The following is a 20,270-nucleotide window of genomic DNA, read 5'->3' as shown; positions in this document are numbered from 1 at the left end:
TTTACAAAAGGGCAAAATTGACTATTTGGCACAGTTCATAGATTCCTTCACCATGACTAAAGTCCCAGTGCCAGCTGACGATAGCATAATGCTGCCTCCACCATGCTGCACTGTGGGTGTGGGGTTCTTTTGGTGATGTACAATGTTGGCTTTACACTATACAGACCAAAAAGTTCAGCCTTGTTCTCATCAAACCATAATACTTTGTCCCATATTCTTTTGTCAGACCTGATGTAGATTTTGAGAAAACATAGTTTGGCACGGATGTTTTTCTTTGTAAGAAAAAACTTCCACCTTGCCACCCAACCCCACAGACAAGACATACAGTGACAAACAAAAGATTAACAGTATTTTGAACTTTTTACTTTCAGGCTCCATATCTCACCATCCACTACAGCTTTGAGTATGAAGCGGGCTTTACACGCTACGACATCGCTAGCAATTGCTAGCGACATCGAGCGCGATAGTACCCGTCCCCGTCGTGTGTGCGGTATCGTGTGTTCGCTGCCGTAGCGAACATTATCGCTACAGCAGCGTCACACGCACTTACCTGGTCGGCGGCGTCGCTGTGACCGCCGAACAATCCCTCCCTCAAAGGGGAGGGACGTTCGGCATCACAGCGACGTCACTAAGCGGCCGGCCAATCAAAGCGGAGCGGCGGAGATGAGCAGGACGTAACATCCCACCTCCTTCCTTCCGCATTGCGGCCGGCGGCAGGTAAGGAGATGTTCCTCAGTCTTGCGGTGTCACACACAGCGATGTGTGCTGCCGCAGGAGCGACAAACTACATCGATAATCAACCATTACTGATTTTTGGTTTTGGAACGACCTCTCCATGGTGAACGATTTTCACCATTTTTGTGGTCGCTTAAGGTCGCTAGTCAGTGTCACACGCTGCGATATCGTTAATGACGCCGGATGTGCGTCACTAACAACGTGACCCCGACGACAAACCATTAACGATATCGTAGCGTGTAAAGCCCCCTTTGAGACTACCATCATTTTATAGACAGTCATCTTGATTATCTCATACATAAATTTGACTTGCAGCTATTTTGCATATGGTTACCATATTTCGGAATATAAGACACACTTTTCCTCCCAAACATTTGGGAGGAAAATGAGTGGTGTGTCTTTATAATCCAAATGTAGCTTACCGGGAGGTGGAGAATTGGTCATCGGAGTCGGGCAATGCTGCGGGCGCTGTGTTGCGAGTGGTGAGGCAGGTGCCATCCTGAAAATATAGGTGGTGCAGGCTTCAAATAATAGCACCCGGAGTTGGTGAGTGTGCAGATTGAGGTCTCGGCTCAAGATCTCAACCGCGCATGCATTGCTTCCAGCCAATTGATCTCCCACCAAGAAAAATTGCACAGAGGTGGCGCATGCGCAGATGACATTTCGGCTTGTCATTGAGCTGATAGCTCAGTCTGTGCATTTGCTGATTCCGTGTGCCATTTCTTTGAAGCCTGCATTGCCGATAGTTTCTGTATGCTCCTGCCTCACAGCACCTGCAGCGAGGATTTGAGACATCCTCCGCACCGCCTGCAGCATCACCCTACTCCACCACTACCCCTGCCTCCTTGTGACCCCGCTCCACGACCTCCTCTCCACTCCTCCCTCCCCGGTAAGACATCACTAGATTATAAGACGGACCCCCTCCCCCCCCCCCCCTTTTTTTTTTTTTTTTTTTTTTATTTAACCTTTCTTGTCTCTAAATTTGGGGTGCGTCTTATAAAAGAAAAATGATGGTAGTTCTGCAGATTTTTCTCACGTGACTGCATTGTTACAGATTTCCTCCTAAAAATCAAAATTGTTATTTTTATTATGTTAGCTCTGACAGCGCGATCTAACACATGCCTGCGGTGAGCACGCCATTCCACACCACCATCAGTGGCCCCATGACGCAATGGGTTTTCATGACAGCCGGGGGTGTCAACAGATGACTCTGTTATGACGCAGTTTCTGTGAACGCCGACAGAGCGACGGCACTCACAGGAGATCAGCATTTCTGCTGTTCATTGGGATGCTGAAGCACCGCTCTGAATAGCAGAAGTAATCGGACCGTGCCAGGACTAATAAAAAGTGTAAAAAAAAAAAAGTTTTAAAAACCGTGAAAAAATAAAAAAAAACAAGTTCAAATCACCTCCTTTTGCCCCATTGAAACTAAAACAGTTAAAAAATCCATACATTTGGTATCGCCACTTTCACAAATACCCGATCTATCAAAATATAAAATCAAGTAATCTGATTGGTAAAGGGTGTGGCAAGGTAAAAAATAAAAATGCCAGACAGTTTTTTTGGTCGCCACAACATTGCATCTTCACGAAAATGGTATAATTAAAAACGTTGAGGATGCAAAAAATATGCCATCACTGAGTGCCAGATCCCTAAACATGACACCGTTATGGGTGTTGGAAAATGGCGACAGAAGCAAATTTTTTTTTTTTACAGAATTTTTTGTTACCAGTTAGATAAAAGTAAAACTATACATGTGTGGTATCTACAAACTTGTACTGACCTGGGGAATCATCATGGCATGTCAGTTGTACCGTATAGTGAATATAGTAAATAAAAACTGCAAAAAAACAATTGTGCAATTGCCCTTTTTTCTGAAATTTCACCGCATGTTTTCCTTGTACAATATGTTGGAGAATGAATGGTGTCATTCAAAGGTACAGCTCTCGTCCCACAAAAAACCCAGCCCTTATATGGCAAAATTGCCGTATACGGCCCAAGTCCCGTTTTTAGAGGGATTCGGACAAAACTCACCAAACTCACTGTAGAACTGCAGCTAATGAAAACAAAGTGGTACAATAGTATACAGACCAAGGAAAAAAAACATTTAAAATATAACCTTTAATAATATCTTTTAGAAAGGTCAAAAGACCAACAAAACAAACCTTTAATAGTGAAGGTGAGGTAAAGGAAAAACCATAGTAGTAGTAGTGGATGCCAAGGTAGGGTATAATCTCACCCTGATAGGCCCTGAGTACATCCCTACCTGGCAATGGAGGGTTTGATGCCCTAAGGTTATTGCGCCCCCATTCATAAACGGGAAACCCTATAAATCCCGAAATCACCCTACACTACACCAATCTGTGCATCAACCAAAAATAAGGTGAAGACAAAACTTAAGCAGCTTGTTCTTGGTTGATCCAGGAATGTGATAACTACCATCCTGGACATCTACTTCAGTATGTCCGCTGATGAACCCTAAGGGGGGAAACGTGCGTTGGGGACGATAATTTGAGGAACTTGACTACTGGACCTCTTTACCAGATGACTAACAATTATGTTTTATATGGCATATTGATGCTTAATTGTACCCATCTGGCCTTTTATCATTTAATTTGTCTTCATCTTATTTTTGTTTGGTGCACACATTGGTGTAGTGTAGGGTGATTAAGGGATTGATAGGGTTTCCTGTCGGTGAATGGGGGCACCATAACCCTAGAGCGTCATACCCTCCACTGCCAGGTAGGGATATACTCAAGACATATCAGGGGGAAATTATTCCCTACCTTGGCATCCACTACTACTACTACTACTACGGTTTTTCATTTCCCTCACCTTCACTATTAAAGGTTTGTTTTGTTGGTCTTTTGACCTTTCTAAGGCCTCTGCCACACTTCCGCAAAAAAAACGTACGTGTCTCACGTTCCGTTTTTCGGTTCCGTGTTTCGTTTTTTTTTGGGGGCGTTTCTCCGGTACGTGTGACATCCGTGTGATGGCGTATGCTCGCTGTGTGTGCATGTGGAATGTCTGCGTATGCGTGAGATACATACGTGTAATGTAAGTGTGGTGTCCGTTTAAATTGATCCGTGTGGCAAAATGTCATTGCTACATACCCGCTGACAGCCGACACAGACAGACGCGCAATGAGAATGAACTCGGGTGAACTTCACCCGACTTCATTGTCATACCACGGCTCTGTCTGTGTGTGGCGTCCTGATTAGCGGTCACCCGTAAAGGACTCACTGGTGACCGATAATCCCCTGAGTGACTGAAGTTGGCGGCGTGATTATCGCTGCCGTCACTCAGGCTACTCGCGGCTAGCTGGAGTCCTCCACCTGAGACCGCAACTCACCTGTGACATTTTTGCAGATCGCTCAGCTCACTTCAGTCACTTGGGCGACTCGCTGTCACAGTTGGAGGATCCAGCGGTGGCCGCAAGTAACCTGAGTGACGTCATCGCTGATTGCGCGGCTCACCTCAGTTGCTGCGTGGAGCTGACAGAGAGCGGTCATGATATGTGGCCGCTCCTGTCACTTTCATGTAGCAGAGCTGAGAGCGTCATAGGACCTCCGTGGATTACGCCGGACCTGGATGGGTATTTGTGGCTTAATAAAGTGGTAAAAGGGGTGTTTTTTTGTCTTTTATTCCAAATAAAGGATTTTTTTGGGTGTATGTGTTTATTTACTTTCACTTACAGGTTAATCATGGAAGGTGTCTTGGGGAGATGCCTGCCATGATTAACCCCTTATTACCCCGATTACCACCGCACCAGGGCAATTCAGAATGAGCCGGGTAGAGTCCCGGGACTGTCGCATCTAATGGATGCGGCAATTCCGGACTGCTGCTGGCTGATATTGTTAGGGTGGTGGGCTCCCTATAACGTGGAGCTCCCCATCCTGAGAATACCAGCATTCAGCAGTATGGCTTTATCTTGGCTGGTATCAAAATTCGGGGGGACCGCACGCCGTTTTTTTAAAATTATTTATTAATTTTACTGCAAGATATAGACCCGCCCAACGGCGGCTGTGATTGGTTGCAGTGAGACAACTGTCACTCAGCGTGGGGGTGTGTCTGACTGCAACCAATCATAGGCGCCCCGGTGTGCGGGGAAAGCAGTGAATACGAGATTGAATAATGAGTGTCCGGCATTTTCAAAAAAGTAAAAGCCGCCGGAGGTTTTTGACAGCAGTGCAGCGCCGCACCAGTGATCGGGGAACGGTGAGTATGTGAGAGGGGGATAGACCGACCGACGGACAGAAAGAGGGACAGAGAGAGACAGACAGAGCGACCATCTGACAGCGAAAGATACCGACCGACCGACAGAGGGAGATTGACCGACATCGCTTTCAGAATTCACGAAAAAACGCACACTGACAGTACGGGTAGAACACGGACATGCTACGTGTCACATACGTGCAGGTCACATACGTGTCACATACGTGCACGCACATTTTGAGCGTGTGGAAAAATGCACACACGTACAAACGACACGGACACGTGTTCCGTGTGGTTTTACATATGTGTACCTGCTACCATAGGGTAACATTGGTGTACGTTTCTCCGTGCCGCCGGTATGTGCAAAAACGTACCCAACACGTACCAGAGGCACGGATGTGTGTCTGAGGCCTAGAAGACATTATTAAAGGTTATATTTCAACTGGGCTTTTTCCTTCGTCCATATACCTTTTATAGAAAGCAGCAGCAGAATGTACATCTCCTCCTTTCTTTTCTCCTCCTCACTTTTCTTTTCTCCATAAACTTTAATAGGCAGCGTCAATGTGAAGAAGTGGCTCATAAGTGGAGAAAGAAAAAAAAAAAAACAGATTTCCCTAATAACATATATTACAAAGATTTCCATATGTACTATTGATTTTTGGAAAGTTTCTTTAAATTACAGAAAGCATTCAACTGTAACATTCACAATATCATCCCCTACAAATCTACCTGGTACAGGCGCATTGTCGTTATGAGTGTGGACTGCTAGGATATAGATGATTCACACAATAGAGAGCATTGCATACCATGTGTGCGTTCACGTGACCGAGCCTGTATTATTGTGCTAATAGTCGTGACGTGTAAGGCATGTGTGATCGCAGCTGTCAGGCCCTGCAGACTGCCGGATTTCAAGCACAGATCACTTAAGGCGCTCAGTTCTGCAATAAGCCGTACCTGTAAACACAATTCTAGAGATCTAATTACTGAGTCACAGCTCAGTTGTTTGGGGTAAGCTCCACTCCTTGCTGGTTATGTACATAGTGTGCGGCTCGAAATGTTGGGTTTTGGCTCTGGGACTCGGCATTACTCATTGTACCAGCAAATTCTCATTGAGTGTGTAACAATACGAAGCACGGATATTATATAATATAGCAATGAGTTGTCCCAACACCAAACAATAGGCACAATGGTATAAGAATGACGAGACTTAAAAGGGTTTTCCATGAATCTCTATTTTATTTCCTAGGCTTTCAGACTTAATGGAATCTGTCAGCAGGATTTCACAACACAAGCTATTTATATGCACATGTACAGTGCCTTGGACAAGTATTCATGCCCCATGAATTTTTCCATGTTACACCCACAAACCTAAATATATTTTATTGGGATTTTATGTAATATGCCAGCACTAAGAAGCAAGCATTTGTAAATCGTAAAGGAAATGATACATGGTTTTCTAAATATCTTTCATTTGCAAATTGTGGCGTGTATTTGTACTCAGCCCCCTGTAGTCTGATACCCCTAAATAAAATCCTGAGTGACTAATTGCTTCCAAAAGTCATCTAATTAGTAAACGGAGTCCATCTGTGTGTAATTTATTCACAGTATAACTACATCTGTTCTGTGGAGGTTTGTTTGAGAACATCATAAAAACCAAGGAACACACCAGACAGGTCAGGGATAAAGTTGTGGACAAGAGTAAAGCAGGCTGAGGTTATATATATAAAAAAAAAAAAAATAGCCCAAGCTGTGAACATCTCACAGAGCACTGTTCAATATATCACATAAAATCGCAATAGAATACATTTAAGTTTGTGGGTGTAACGTGAACAAATATGCAAATGTTCACAGGGTATGATTACTTTTTCAAAGCTCTGTAGCTCTTTCAAACACAAGCCCAGCATTATCTTTACAGGACCGTTCCTCCGTTACTGAGAAATCCGTTTGTGAATTGATATGCAAGTGAGGCTGGAGATATGAAGCCTTTGTCACTCCATCTCTAGTTTCTGCCCTGTGACGCCTCCCTGCCACCCAGCCACCACAGCAATGCCTCTGTTGCTGCAGTCTGTTAGCAAAGAATGGGGCAGTGGCATGGAGGCATGGCTGCGGTGGGTGGAGCCAACAGAAAAATAATCTTGCTTCCTGATATCAGCTATGTTGGCTGAGGCCCCACCCCTTTTGGTCACATGGGTATGAGACATCAGCAAAGGTCCTTTTAGCCACATTGATATAGCCAAAACCATTAGTAAAACGCTTCTATAATATAATTAGCCTAAATAAAAGATGGGAGTGGAACAACAGGTAGGGGGGCGGGAATCACTATGAATACCCACCCCAGCTATCAGCTGATCGGCAGCTGCTGCCAATCAAAAAGTGGTTCATTTTACAAACTTTACTTGCTTGTGTTTCAAAACCAATACAGTGCTGGCCAAAAGTATTGGCACCCCTGCAATTCTGTCAGATAATACTCAGTTTCTTCTTGAAAATGATTGCAATCACAAATTCTTTGGTATTATTATCTTCATTTAATTTTTCTTCAATGAAAAAAAATAAAAAAAAATTGTCATAAAGCTAAATTGGATATAATTCCACACCAAACATAAAAAGGGGGTGGACAAAAGTATTGGCACTGTTTGAAAAATCATGTGATGCTTCTCTAATTTGTGTAATTAACAGCACCTGTAACTTACCTACTTACAGCCAGGTGACATGGATTAAAGTTGACTCAACCTCTGTCCTGTGTCCTTGTGTGTACCACATTGAGCATGGAGAAAAGAAAGAAGACCAAAGAACTGTCTGAAGACTTGAGAATCCAAATTGTGAGGAAGCATGAGCAATCTCAAGGCTACAAGTCAATCTCCAAAGACCTGAAAGTTCCTGTGTCTACGCTGCGCAGTGTCATCAAGAAGTGTAAAGCCCATGGCACTGTGGCTAACCTCCCTAGATGTGGAAGGAAAAGAAAAATTGACGAGAGATTTCAACGCAAGATTGTGCGGATGGTGGATAAAGAACCTCGACTAACATCCAAACAAGTTCAAGCTGCCCTGCAGTCCGAGGGTGCAACAGTGTCAACCCGTACTATCCGTCGGTGTCTGAATGAAAAGGGACTGAATGGTAGGATACCCAGGAAGTCCCCACTTCTTACCCCGAGACATAAAAAAGCCAGGCTGGAGTTTGCCAAACTTTACCTGAGAAAGCCTAAAACGTTTTGGAAGAATGTTTTCTGGTCAGATGAGACAAAAGTAGAGCTTTTTAGGAAAAGCCATCAACATAGTTTACAGGAAAAAAAAGAGGCATTCAAAGAAAAGAACAGTGTCCCTACAGTCAAACATGGCGGAGGGTCCCTGATGTTTTGAGGTTGCTTTGCTGCCTCTGGCACTGGACTGCTTGACTGTGTGCATGGCATTATAAAGTCTGAAGACTACCAACACATTTTTCAGCATAATGTAGGGCCCAGTGTGAGAAAGCTGGGTCTTCCTCAGAGGTCATGGGTCTTCTAGCAGGACAATGACCCAAAACACACTTCAAAAAGCACTAGAAAATGGTTTGAGAGAAGGCACTAGAGACTACTAAAGTGGCCAGCAATGAGTCCAGACCTGAATCCCATAGAACACCTGTGGAGAGATCTGAAAATGGCAGTTTGGAGAAGGCACCCTTCAAATCTCAGGGATCTGGAGCAGTTTGCCAAAGAAGAATGGTGTAAAATTCCAGCAGAGCATTGTAAGAAACTCATTGATGGTTACCGGAAGCGGTTGTTCGCAGTTATTTTGGCTAAAGGTTGTGCAACCAAGTATTAGGCTAAGGGTGCCAATACTTTTGTCTGGCCCATTTTTGGAGTTTTGTGGGAAATGATCAATGATTTGATTTTTGTTTCATTCGCTTTTGTGTTTTTTCATTGCAAGCAAAATAAATGAAGATAATACCAAAGAATTTGTGATTGCAATCATTTTCAGGAAGAAACTGAGTATTATCTGACAGAATTGCAGGGGTGCCAATACTTTTGGCCAGCACTGTACATCCTAACTGACAACTAAAGGTATGTATAGAAGCAGCTTGATTGCCCCAGTATAGCACTGGCTTTAGGTTACATAGGAAAATCCTGGTGGTTGGTGCACTTTAATGTTTATTTGAAAGAAATCTGTTCCCTGAAAGGAAACTTGTCAGCAGGTTTATTCTGCCCCATCTGAAAACAGCATAAAGTAGGGGCAGAGACCCTGATGCTGGATGTGTGCTACTTACTGGGCTTCCTCTTGGAGTTTTGCTAAAATCACTGTTATCATCTGCTTCAGCTTGGCTATTCTTCTCAGTGATAAGCTCTTTATAACCCTATGATATTGATTGAAAGCTTTGTGCCTACAAAAAACGGCCAATCAGTGGTAGGGGGCACGGGTAGCCGAGCTCATGAATACGGAGGACTATACAGCAGGAGCTCATGAGTGTGAAGACTAGCAGAGCTGCAGCAGGTAAATCAGTGATTTATCAAAATTGCGGCAAGAAGATGCAGAACAGAGGTTGATCATGTGTGCAATGATACAGAAAAGTGCTAGGATATGTGAACTTTATATGGTCCTGTGTCTATGAGCCATAAATAAAATGATGTGAAACATAAGCACAATATCGGTGATGAAACCTCCGTATTGTGATGTTTCATGTTATGGGTTGGAGCAGATATCTAGGAATGTGTCTTTGTGAGTAGTGAGAAGTGAATGTTCATTATAATGAGTCACAGCTTCTTATGCCTCATTATCCAGCAGAATGTGGTATTACATGTCTCCTGCGGCTCCGCAGTCCCCTGTGCTATGTCGCTGGTAAGCACCTACCATAATGTGGTGGCTGCTGCACATCCAGGGATGACCTGTTGCTGCTGCACATCCAGGGATGACCTGTTGCTGCTGCACATCCAGGGATGACCTGTTGCTGCTGCACATCCAGGGATGACCTGTTGCTGCTGCACATCCAGGGATGACCTGTTGCTGCTGCACATCCAGGGATGACCTGTTGCTGCTGCACATCCAGGAATGACCTGTTGCTGCTGCACATCCAGGGATGACCTGTCTGAGTGTACCTCCGCAGCATCGGTCTGTGCCCAGTTTATACCCAGCATACAGTGCCTACAAGTAGTCTTCAACCCCCTGCAGATTTAGCAGGTTTGATAAGATGCAAATAAATTAGAGCCTGCCAACTTCAAACAAGAGCAGGATTTATTAACAGATGCATAAATCTTACAAACCAACAAGTTATGTTGCTCAGTTAAATTTTAATAAATTTTAAACATAAAAGTGTGGGTCAATTATTATTCAACCCCTAGGTTTAATATTTTGTGGAATAACCCTTGTTTGCAATTACAGCTAATAATCGTCTTTTATAAGACCTGATCAGGCCGGCACAGGTCTCTGGAGTTATCTTGGCCCACTCCTCCATGCAGATGTTCTTCTCCAAGTTATCTAGGTTCTTTGGGTGTCTCATGTGGACTTTAATCTTGAGCTCCTTCCACAAGTTTTCAATTGGGTTAAGGTCAGGAGACTGACTAGGCCACTGCAACACCTTGATTTTTTCCCTCTTGAACCAGGCTTTGGTTTTCTTGGCTGTGAGCTTTGGGTCATTGTCTTGTTGGAAGATGAAATGACGACCCATCTTAAGATCCTTGATGGAGGAGCGGAGGTTCTTGGCCAAAATCTCCAGGTAGGCCGTGCTATCCATCTTCCCATGTATGCGGACCAGATGGCCAGGCCCCTTGGCTGAGAAACAGCCCCACATCATGATGCTGCCACCACCATGCTTGACTGTAGGGATGGTATTCTTGGGGTCGTATGCAGTGCCATCCAGTCTCCAAACGTCACGTGTGTGGTTGGCACCAAAGATCTCGATCTTGGTCTCATCAGACCAGAGAACCTTGAACCAGTCTGTCTCAGAGTCCTCCAAGTGATCATGAGCAAACTGTAGACGAGCCTTGACATGACGCTTTGAAAGTAAAGGTACCTTACGGGCTCGTCTGGAACGGAGACCATTGCGGTGGAGTACGTTACTTACGGTATTGACTGAAACCAATGTCCCCACTGCCATGAGATCTTCCCGGAGCTCCTTCCTTGTTGTCCTTGGGTTAGCCTTGACTCTTCGGACAAGCCTAGCCTCGGCACGGGTGGAAACTTTCAAAGGCTGTCCAGGCCGTGGAAGGCTAACAGTAGTTCCATAAGCCTTCCACTTCCGGATGATGCTCCCAACAGTGGAGACAGGTAGGCCCAACTCCTTGGAAAGGGTTTTGTACCCCTTGCCAGCCTTGTGACCCGCCACGATCTTGTCTCTGATGACCTTGGAATGCTCCTTTGTCTTTCCCATGTTGACCAAGTATGAGTGCTGTTCACAAGTTTGGGGAGGGTCTTAATTAGTCAGAAAAGGCTGGAAAAAGAGATAATTAATCCAAACATGTGAATCTCATTGTTCTTTGTGCCTGAAATACTTCTTAATACTTTAGGGGAACCAAACAGAATTCTGGTGGATTGAGGGGTTGAATAATAATAATAATAATAATGACCCTCTGAATAAACTTTTCACAATTTAAAAAAAAAAAAATAAAAAAAGAAATAACATTCTTTTTTGCTGCATTTCACACTTCCAGGCTGATCTACAGTCCAAATGTCACAATGCCAAGTTAATTCCGAATGTGTAAACCTGCTAAATCTGCAGGGGGTTGAATACTACTTGTAGGCACTGTATACACAGCACGTTCTCAGGGCCCGTGTGTTATCACAACATCATGTTCTCTCTCATTAGATTATTCGTAAATGAGAAACTGTGGAAAGAAAAGCGCAATAGGGTCTTACCCCAAAAAAGGGGAGGAAGATATGTAATAAAAACACACTCACCTATAATGGTTGTGCCAGTCACAACCACTATACAGGCATATATAAGATCCAGGTCCAGGCAGCAGTCCCAAAGTTGGCTGATAACAGAGAGTGATAGAAGAAGGGTATTAATTCCGCGCCAAGGACTCAAAGGATCCAGGAAGAGATTAATGTTTCTTTAATAACATGCACAAGTCTACGCGTTTCTGGAGACACAGCTCCCTTCATCAGGACATTGGCAAGAGAACATCAAATGTAAAAACTGCACCAAAAATGCATCTAAACCGCGGTAAAACCGCATGTGGTTTTCAGTGCGGTATTGGTGCGTTTTTTGACCGCAAGTGCGCTAATCTTTCAGACTCTCAAGAGATTTCTTCTATGGCAAAAACCACAGGTACCTGCGGAAAAGTAGTCACATGCACATTAATTCCGCAGCGGAAATTCCGCAGTTATAAAAAAAACGCAGTGTGCGCACAGCATTTTTTTATACCCATAGGTTTTGCTGGGGAATAACTGCAGAAATGTTAGACACATTTTCTGCAGCAAACCTGCGGTAAAATCCACGGTAAATCCGCAGTGTGCGCACATGGCCTAAAGGTGTCTTCCTTATAGACATGGCTATCCAGTGACAACTTTCAAGGGAACCTGACCCATGCTGCCCTTGTGCCCCATGTATCAGGCACTGGATGTTCGATTTCAGTCACTTTAAGTGTAGTGCTTTAAATGTAAATCCCCTGCCTTCTGTCTCATACTTACCTTCTGCCGTCTTCATCTGTTTTCACTGCCTTCTTCATCTGTTTTCACTGCCTTCATCTGTTTTCACTGCCTTCATCTGTTTTCACTGCCTTCATCTGTTTTCACTGCCTTCATCTGTTTTCACTGCCTTCATCTGTTTTCACTGCCTTCTTCATCTGTTTTCACTGCCTTCCTCATCTGTTTTCACTACCTTCTTCATCTGTTTTCACTGCCTTCCTCATCTGTTTTCACTGCCTTCCTCATCTGTTTTCACTGCCTTCCTCATCTGTTTTCACTGCCTTCCTCATCTGTTTTCACTGCCTTCCTCATCTGTTTTCACTGCCTTTTTCATCTGTTTTCACTGCCTTCCTCATCTGTTTTCACTGCCTTCCTCATCTGTTTTCACTGCCTTTCTCATCTGTTTTCACTGCCTTCTTCATCTGTTTTCACTGCCTTCCTCATCTGTTTTCACTGCCTTTTTCATCTGTTTTCAATGCCTTCATCTGTTTTCAATGCCTTCATCTGTTTTCACTGCCTTCATCTGTTTTCACTGCCTTCCTCATCTGTTTTCACTGCCTTCCTCATCTGTTTTCACTGCCTTCCTCATCTGTTTTCACTGCCTTCCTCATCTGTTTTCACTGCCTTCCTCATCTGTTTTCACTGCCTTCCTCATCTGTTTTCACTGCCTTCATCTGTTTTCACTGCCTTCCTCATCTGTTTTCACTGCCTTCTTCATCTGTTTTCACTGCCTTCCTCATCTGTTTTCACTGCCTTTTTCATCTGTTTTCACTGCCTTCCTCATCTGTTTTCACTGCCTTCCTCATCTGTTTTCACTGCCTTTCTCATCTGTTTTCACTGCCTTCATCTGTTTTCACTGCCTTCCTCATCTGTTTTCACTGCCTTCATCTGTTTTCACTGCCTTCTTCATCTGTTTTCACTGCTTTCCTCATCTGTTTTCAATGCCTTCATCTGTTTTCACTGCCTTCATCTGTTTTCACTGCCTTCCTCATCTGTTTTCACTGCCTTCATCTGTTTTCACTGCCTTCTTCATCTGTTTTCACTGCCTTCTTCATCTGTTTTCACTGCCTTCTTCATCTGTTTTCACTGCCTTCTTCATCTGTTTTCACTGCCTCCCTCATCTGTTTTCACTGCCTTCCTCATCTGTTTTCACTGCCTTCCTCATCTGTTTTCACTGCCTTTTTCATCTGTTTTCACTGCCTTTTTCATCTGTTTTCACTGCCTTCCTCATCTGTTTTCACTGCCTTCCTCATCTGTTTTCACTGCCTTTCTCATCTGTTTTCACTGCCTTCTTCATCTGTTTTCACTGCCTTCCTCATCTGTTTTCACTGCCTTTTTCATCTGTTTTCAATGCCTTCATCTGTTTTCAATGCCTTCATCTGTTTTCACTGCCTTCATCTGTTTTCACTGCCTTCCTCATCTGTTTTCACTGCCTTCCTCATCTGTTTTCACTGCCTTCTTCATCTGTTTTCACTGCCTTCCTCATCTGTTTTCACTGCCTTTTTCATCTGTTTTCACTGCCTTCCTCATCTGTTTTCACTGCCTTCCTCATCTGTTTTCACTGCCTTTCTCATCTGTTTTCACTGCCTTCATCTGTTTTCACTGCCTTCCTCATCTGTTTTCACTGCCTTCATCTGTTTTCACTGCCTTCTTCATCTGTTTTCACTGCTTTCCTCATCTGTTTTCAATGCCTTCATCTGTTTTCACTGCCTTCATCTGTTTTCACTGCCTTCCTCATCTGTTTTCACTGCCTTCATCTGTTTTCACTGCCTTCTTCATCTGTTTTCACTGCCTTCTTCATCTGTTTTCACTGCCTTCTTCATCTGTTTTCACTGCCTTCCTCATCTGTTTTCACTGCCTTCCTCATCTGTTTTCACTGCCTTCCTCATCTGTTTTCACTGCCTTTTTCATCTGTTTTCACTGCCTTTTTCATCTGTTTTCACTGCCTTTTTCATCTGTTTTCACTGCCTTTTTCATCTGTTTTCACTGCCTTCATATGTTTTCACTGCCTTCATCTGTTTTCACTGCCTTCATCTGTTTTCACTGCCTTCATCTGTTTTCACTGCCTTCTTCATCTGTTTTCACTGCCTTCTTCATCTGTTTTCACTGCCGCCTTGATCAGTTTTCACTGCCGCCTTGATCAGTTTTCACTGCCGCCTTGATCAGTTTTCACTGCCGCCTTGATCAGTTTTCACTGCCGCCTTGATCTGTTTTCATCGCCGTTTTTATCTATATTCATCGACGCTCCGGTTGGTTTTCTGCAGCTCCTGACTTGCCGGCACCTCCTGTGTTTCATGAAGCGCCAGAGGTCAATTTATGATTGTGAGAAAAGCTCTTTAGTAACAAAGAGGAAAATCTCATTAAGGCCAATAACAGTTGAGGCGAATGGCGACGGGTGAGATAAATTAGACTATAAGTGAACAGACAGTTATTATAGCTGAAACAGAAAAATGTAGTGAGCTACGAATATTGTAATGGCGAGACGACTTGGTCAGAACATCTAAATGTCAGATATTGTACTTATTCCTGATATATAGAGGTTAGCACCCAAGGAAGGGTCACTGGGTAACAAGGCCCATTATCAATGTCTGTTCCAAGGTAGGGCGACTGGTTGACCAAGCCCATTCTCGATGTCTGCTCCAAGGAAGGGCGACTGAGTGACCAAGGCCCATTACCAATGTCTACTCCAAGGAAAGGCGACTGGGTGACCAAGCCCATTATCAATGTTTGGTCTCCAAGGAAGGCAAACTGGGCTCATTACCAATGTCTGCCCCAAGAAAGGGTGACTGGGTGACTAAGGCCCATTACCAATGTCCGCTCCAAGGAAGGGCGACTGGGCTCATTACCATTGTCTGCTCCAAGGAAGGGCGACTGGGCTCATTACCATTGTCTGCTCCAAGGAAGGGCGACTGGGTGACCAAGGCCTATTACTGATGTCTGCTCAAAGGAAGGGTGACTGGTGACAAATGCCCATTACCAATGTCTACTTCAAGGAAGGGCAACTGGTTGACCAGGCCTATTACCAATGTCTGCTCCAAGGAAGAGTGACTGGTTGACCAAGCCCATTATCAATGTCTACTCCAAGGAAAGGTGACGGTGACCTGGCCTATTATCAATGTCTGCTCCAAAGAAAGGTGACGGTGACCTGGCCTATTATCAATGTCTGCTCCAAGGAAAGGTGACGGTGACCAGGCCCATTACCTGTCTGCTGCGAGCTACTGTTATAATGCACAGTGGTTGCGCTCGTGCTGTGTCCGTGTATATCACCCGCTGTTGTTGGCATGGAGCATATCTCCTATTGATGGACGTTGGCAGATGCCCAGGTTGTAGTCTGTGTCTGTGCCGTGCACGTGTGTACATTGTGATGTTATGATCTGTGTGTGCTGTACACACTGTGTCGATATTAATCACCCTGCGCTCTGCTGCTCCAGTGCTGACACGTCAGTCGCAGAGGAGACCTGTGCCGATCATCTCTGAAGGTGAGATTTCCATGTGTTTTTATTTATTTTATTCTTCTCCCCATAGCGACCATTCGTGACATTCACGGCACAACCCTCCCCGGGCGTCATTCTCGCTCTGCCGGCGACGTGAGCTGGAATGTCAGCCCAGAGACACCTCCATCACTGTACACCGCACTTTACGTCTGGGCTTTTTTTTTATTTTACAAGGTATTTACAACAATGTGAGCCGTGAACAGGGTGTGAGCCGCATATTTTATAGTCCCGGACGAGCCCAGACAGCTTCTTTCTGAATTAATCTCCTGCTGTGTAATGTTGCATATTTTTCTACGTCCTTTCGGATTGGTTTTTATAGACGATCGCTGATTTATTGGTAGACTTTTTTTTTTCTTATGTTTTTTTATTAGATATATCTATATTTTATTTTTTTTTATGTACGATTAGAGCACTCGAGGAAAAACAAAGAGAAGACGAACAAAAAGAGCAGAAGTTCCGGGAAGAAGTTCTGCATCAAAGGAAATTAAAGCTTCAAGAAGCTACAGAAAAGTTCCAGCGAGCCCATCTCCCCCCGTCACAGCGCAGGAGACCCGGTCAGTGACTACTCTAGAGAGATCGGGAAACACCAGGTTTATAGGACTTTACGTTATCGGGGGAATTTACTAGACGCCATTAATATTTATGGAAAACGATCATTATGTAACATATTAGCATTATTGTTTGGTCGGGATTAAATAACTGTCACAGTAGACATTGTAGTACTTCTAGTACTCTTTAACCCCTTCCCATTTTTTCATTTTTGCAATTTGTTGTCCCCCCCCCCATCCCATCCAAGAGCCATAACCAAGGACAAGTTGCAGTTTAGAATAACACCATTAGTTTTACTGTAACTTTCTGCACCTATTCGGTTATTTGTGGATTTATCTAGTTTTTGAAGCATTTTTTTGTCCATTTTTTTGTCTTGTTCGCGCATCATGTTTTAAATTGCGCTGTTTTGTTTTTGATACTTTGTGGTATTCGGCTTTGACAAAACCTTATTGATATACCCTATTTTTCGTTTGATAAAATGCACCGGATTATAAGACGCTAAGACGCACCCCAAATTTAGAGATAAAAAAAGGTAAAAAAAAATGGGGTCTGTCTTATACTCTGGTGTTGTCTTACCGGAGGGGGCAGCAGTGGTGGTGGAGTGGGAGTGGAGTCACAGGAGGCAGGGGTAGTGCTGGAGTAGGGCGATGCTGCAGGTGCTGCTGTGAGGTCTGTGCTGGTTGCGGTGGGGTCTGTGCTGGTTGCGGTGGGGGCTGTGCTGGTTGCGGTGGGGTCTGTGCTGGTTGCGATGGGGTCTGTGCTGGTTGCGATGGGGTCTGTGCTGGTTGCGATGGGGTCTGTGCTGGTTGCGATGGGGTCTGTGCTGGTTGCGGTGGGGTCTGTGCTGGTTGCGGTGGGGTCTGTGCTGGTTGCGGTGGGGTCTGTGCTGGTTGCGGTGGGGTCTGTGCTGGCCGCGGTGGGGTCTGTGCTGGCCGCGGTGGGGTCTGTGCTGGCCGCGGTGGGGTCTGTGCTGGCCGCGGTGGGGTCTGTGCTGGCCGCGGTGGGGTCTGTGCTGGCCGCGGTGGGGGCTGTGCTGGCCGCGGTGGGGGCTGTGCTGGCCGCGGTGGGGGCTGTGCTGGCCGTGGAAGCTGCGGTGGTTGTGTGAAACAGGCCGGTGCGGTGGGTGTTTCAGATGCTCTGTCAGCGGTCCGAGCTTCAAAGAAATGGCGCCCGTTGCAGCGCTTGCGCACATGGAGCTCTCAGCCGAGAGCTCCTTCTTTTCACGCGCTGACTCCGGGCACCATCATTTGAAGCCAGAGCATCTGGGACACCCAACGCAGCCGGCCGCTCTCCTGCACAGAGAGGCAGCAGGCCGCCCACACAAAGAGGCAGCCGGCCGCCCTCCTGCACAGAGAGGCAGCAGGCCGCCCACACAAAGAGGCAGCCGGCCGCCCTCCTGCACAGAGAGGCAGCAGGCCGCCCACACAAAGAGGCAGCCGGCCGCCCTCCTGCACAGAGAGGCAGCAGGCCGCCCACACAAAGAGGCACCCAGCCACCCACACAGAGGGTCGCCCTCACAGAGAAGGCAGCTGGCCGCCCGCACAGACAGCCCCCCACGCTAATTCTTCACCTCCCTGGTAAGCTATATTCGGATTTTAAGACGCACCCCTCATTTTCCTCCCAAATGTTTGGGAGGAAATGTTCGTCTTATAATCCGAAAAATACGGTACTTATGTGCAGATTACATGCGTTTTTGATGCGTTTCCGCAGGATATGTGGGTTTTCTACATCTAGTGCATATCTATGGGAAAAATCTGCTCATAAAGCTCAGTGTTCCCGCAGAAATTGACATTTTACAGATTTGAAACACGAACAACAGGTCAGATTGTGTAATGAAGCGCGGGGAGCTGGAGATTGCTATAAATCCCATCCACTGTGCCAGAACTGTATGGGGATGTACACATGCAGTAGAATTTGTGTGCAGATTTCCAGTCTTGGCAGGAAAAATGCAGCAGAAAAAAACGCACATTTTCTATTGCGTTTGCATTTTTTTCATGTTAGTTTTTTTTTTTTTTTTTAGTTATAGCAATTGCAGGGGTTCCTGCTCCGTACCCCCACGATTGTTGCTGGACCTCCGACTGATGTTACAGCCGAGACCCGGGTCTCACTGCCAGAAGCGGTTTGTGCGTGTTTTTTCATATGTTTTTTTTCTGCTATTTTTTTGTGCTTTTTTTAGTCATGGTGATCCCGGTGGTTCGGGCTATGTACCCCCGCTATAGTCAGCAGGTCTCCAACTGATGATACAGTCAGTCGGGACCCGGCTCTCATTGCCGGGAGCAGTTTGCGCTTGTTTTTTCATATGCGTTTTTTCCTGCTACTTTTTGTGCTTTTTTAGTCATGCTGATCCCGGTGGTTCAGGTGCTGCACTTCCACAATCATCACCAGGTTTCCGACTGATGTTACAACAAGGGATCCAGCTCTCACCGGAGCGTTGCCTGCGCTGCTTCCGGTAGTTTAACCTCCTGAATGCTGCGATCAATGCGATCGCAGCATTCAGGAGGCAGGGAGAGGGATCGCTAACCTCTCCCAGGTGATCAGGTCCCTGTAATATGATCACAGGGACCCGATTGCTGACATGGCAAAACTAGGTTGTCACCATAACGACCCCGGGTTACTAAGGTATGGAGAGTCTCAAACACCATGCTGTATGCATGGTGTGTGAGGCGAACTGCCAGTGCGAGTGCACCACTGACAGATATAATCCACTGCAATGATCGAGCACAAGCCCTGCAGTAGATTATATCTGCAGGAAAAAGTGCAGAAACAATTGACATGCTGCAGATTCTTTGTGCACCAAAATCTGCAAGGAAAAAAGAAGCAACGTGTGCACAGCAAGTCAGGATTCTCATAGACTTTTCTGGGATGCTTTATCCTTGCAGTATTGGTTAAAAACTGCAAGAAAAAAACGCAATCTAAATGCAACGTCTGCGCATGGCCTAAAGGCCGCTTTACATGCTGCGACATCGCTAGCGATCTCGTTAGCGATGTGACAAGCCAGATCGCAGTTGCGATCTGCCGAGATCGCACATAGGTCGTTTTTATAGCGCCGGTCACATGTGCGATCTCGGCAGATTGCATCTACGATCTGGCGTGTCACATCGCTAACGAGATCGCAGTGTGTAAAGCACCCTTTAGGCTATGGGCGCACAATGAGTATTTGGTGCAGACATTTTCTGCATCATATCTGCACCTTCTGGCAGAAAAACGCACCAAAAAAAACGCATGTGGTTTTGGTGAGGTTTTTTTTCCCATGCATTCTTTTTAGTGAAGTCAGTGGGTGGAAGGGCTTAAAATTGCAGGGAAAAATGCACCAACAATTGACATGCTGCAAAAAAAATTTCCACACCAAATTTGCAAGGTAAATAATAAAAGCAACATGTGCACAGGACTTCAGAAATCTCATAGACTTTGCTGGCTTCAGGATAGGCAAGCAGATTTCTCAAAAAAAAAGCACCAAAACCAGTATTTTTGATGTAGCAAAAATAAGCCTTAGAGGTTTTGTATTCATAACTAAAAAATTGCAAAATTTGAAAATTAATAAATAAATATATAAATAAATTGTATCTCTATTTTTTGAGGCCTGACACTTTTTCCCCCGTTGGTGGTACTTTTTGACGGGGCAAGACAATGGTTTTTGGTTATACCATTTTGGAGTATATGTTTGAATTAGTTATTGCATTTT

The 20,270-nt window shown here is 45.1% G+C and overlaps 1 protein-coding gene across 1 annotated transcript in view; it reads left to right on the top strand.

The window, feature by feature from the left end:
* CEP126 (centrosomal protein 126) overlaps positions 1 to 20,270 on the top strand; it is a 106,623-nt gene that overhangs the window by 27,334 nt on the left and 59,019 nt on the right. The window contains exon 3 of the mRNA XM_075337470.1: positions 16,448 to 16,593. Within this exon, the coding sequence (XP_075193585.1) occupies positions 16,448 to 16,593 (146 nt within the window). The remainder of the gene's footprint in view (positions 1 to 16,447; positions 16,594 to 20,270) is intronic.

Source organism: Anomaloglossus baeobatrachus, chromosome 2, assembly GCF_048569485.1.
Source record: "Anomaloglossus baeobatrachus isolate aAnoBae1 chromosome 2, aAnoBae1.hap1, whole genome shotgun sequence".
Lineage (NCBI taxonomy): Eukaryota > Metazoa > Chordata > Amphibia > Anura > Aromobatidae > Anomaloglossus > Anomaloglossus baeobatrachus.
This window is presented reverse-complemented; position numbering and strand designations above follow the sequence as displayed.